Here is a 1,856-nt window from a genome sequence, read left to right as displayed (position 1 = left end):
AGACAATTGTGAAAATGGGAATATGGAACATTCCATGAGATTACATCATACAAAGCTCACTAGTACAGAGAGTCATTATGTCGATATAGAATAACCACAGAGAAAATCAGTCCTATTTGTCTCACAGTAATTTGTCGATCCTTATCCTTGCCCCCTTCTCCTGTCCTTACTCAGGTGAACTTGAAGTTGTTAAGTATTAACATCAGTTTTTGATATATGTATTGTGGCATCTGTTTGTTACACAACACAGTTTTTAGATGTGAATTTCTCTTCATTTTACTGCAGCAGTCATGTCTCTTTTCCTTGTATTTTCACCCTTGTTGTGGTATTGTTCCTATTCTTTCTGCATGGTTAGAACACAAGATTACTATGATTTGTTTTATTATTTATTTCTTGTTTTATTAAATAAAGTATCATAGTATATTTACATGGTCATTGACTGATGATATGTTGTTACACATTCTTCGTTTATTAGCAGTACTGTGTTTATTTTGCACCATCTCAGCAGTTTGTGGGAAAAAATACTCACCAAATATGTTACTGAATGTTAATGAAGCTAAGATAATTTAACAGCTTCTATTTGGCAGGATATGTGTTCCAACATACAGTTTTTGTGTTCTAATAGTCTTTTTATAGTTGCTGTTTTTCATGTAGGTGTTTGGCAGAACTGTTGAAAATATTTTGCTATTATATCCCAATTTTACTTGTATTCTACCATGTTCTGTGTGATTTTTAAAGATAATACTGTAACCTTGGATAGCTGTTTTATGCTGTACATATCTCTTGTTTCTAAAAAGGTAAAGAATTTGGTTATTACAGATTCCTTAAACCACTTCCCATTTCCCAGCCATCCCCATTTCAAGACCAGTATCATGATTTTCTTTTTATCTTATTTTAGGTTATACACTATATACATACACTGTTAAAGTTCAAACACCGATGGCAAAATAGATCTCTTAAGATAACATGTTTATAACTGAATGTAAGAATAGTATTAAATTTTCCCTGTTTTGCTCCATTATATACATTTTGTAACTTCTCTTGCCAAGTAAAATTTAGGCTTTTAGTAATTGTGTTATCTGTTTCTGTCCTATAGTTCAACGATGTCTTGTTGTACACAAATCGCACCACAACCCCAGTGTTGCAGTTTAAGGTGCATGGCCAACTCCCTCTCCGTGGAGTAATGGTTGAAGAAACGGAGAGCCGTATGGGAGCAACTAACTGTTTCACAATCTATGGAGGCAACAGGTAAGGAATTTTTCTTTTCATGTTCTGGGAGGCTTGTTTTGAAGGAAAGGGAGGGTGCAAGTGTTCAAAGGAAGGAGATTCATGTTGAAAACAAGCCTTTCTTACTTTCTGCATTTGTTTATTGTTCTGCATGTGTTCCATTCTTTTACTATACTAGGATTAGATAATTATATGTGATTTCTGCCAATAACTTTTGATAGACATCTTAGCAAATTATAGATTTAAACTATATTGATTTTTTTTTCATGGAACACCAGTTCAGATTATCTTTTATGAGAAATTCTGAATTTTAAGTAATATTGAAGAGACTAAAGCAACAAAGTAACTTTTTTTCTTTCTTTCTAGGGCGTTAATGGTGGCTGCAAACAGCGATGAGGATAAAGCCAAATGGCTGGAAGACCTCACTGCAGCCATCAGTCAGGCCAAGTCACGGCCTGATGATGCCTTCCATTATCTATCACTTAAGTCCATCAGTAAGTAACACATACTATGTGAACTTTTTCTGCTTTGCTTGCTGAAATGCTCCTTAATCCTGGTAGTTGTTTTTGTTGTTGTGTATGAATATTCTGCTAATCTAATGTTTCTTTAGGATGGTCCTTTTACATATT

General features: G+C 34.1%; 1 protein-coding gene across 1 annotated transcript in view; it reads left to right on the top strand.

The window, feature by feature from the left end:
• Positions 1 to 1,856, top strand: part of LOC119581633 (FERM, ARHGEF and pleckstrin domain-containing protein 1-like) — a gene marked incomplete at both ends in the record, with an annotated part of 41,567 nt that overhangs the window by 38,261 nt on the left and 1,450 nt on the right. The window contains 2 exon segments of the mRNA XM_037929754.1: positions 1,097 to 1,248; positions 1,594 to 1,721. Coding sequence (XP_037785682.1) covers positions 1,097 to 1,248; positions 1,594 to 1,721 — 280 coding nt within the window.

Source organism: Penaeus monodon, chromosome 15 (genome assembly GCF_015228065.2).
Source record: "Penaeus monodon isolate SGIC_2016 chromosome 15, NSTDA_Pmon_1, whole genome shotgun sequence".
In the NCBI taxonomy this organism is placed as follows: Eukaryota; Metazoa; Arthropoda; class Malacostraca; order Decapoda; family Penaeidae; genus Penaeus; species Penaeus monodon.
The sequence above is the reverse complement of the archived record's forward strand: the minus strand, read 5'-3'. Positions and strand labels throughout refer to the sequence as shown.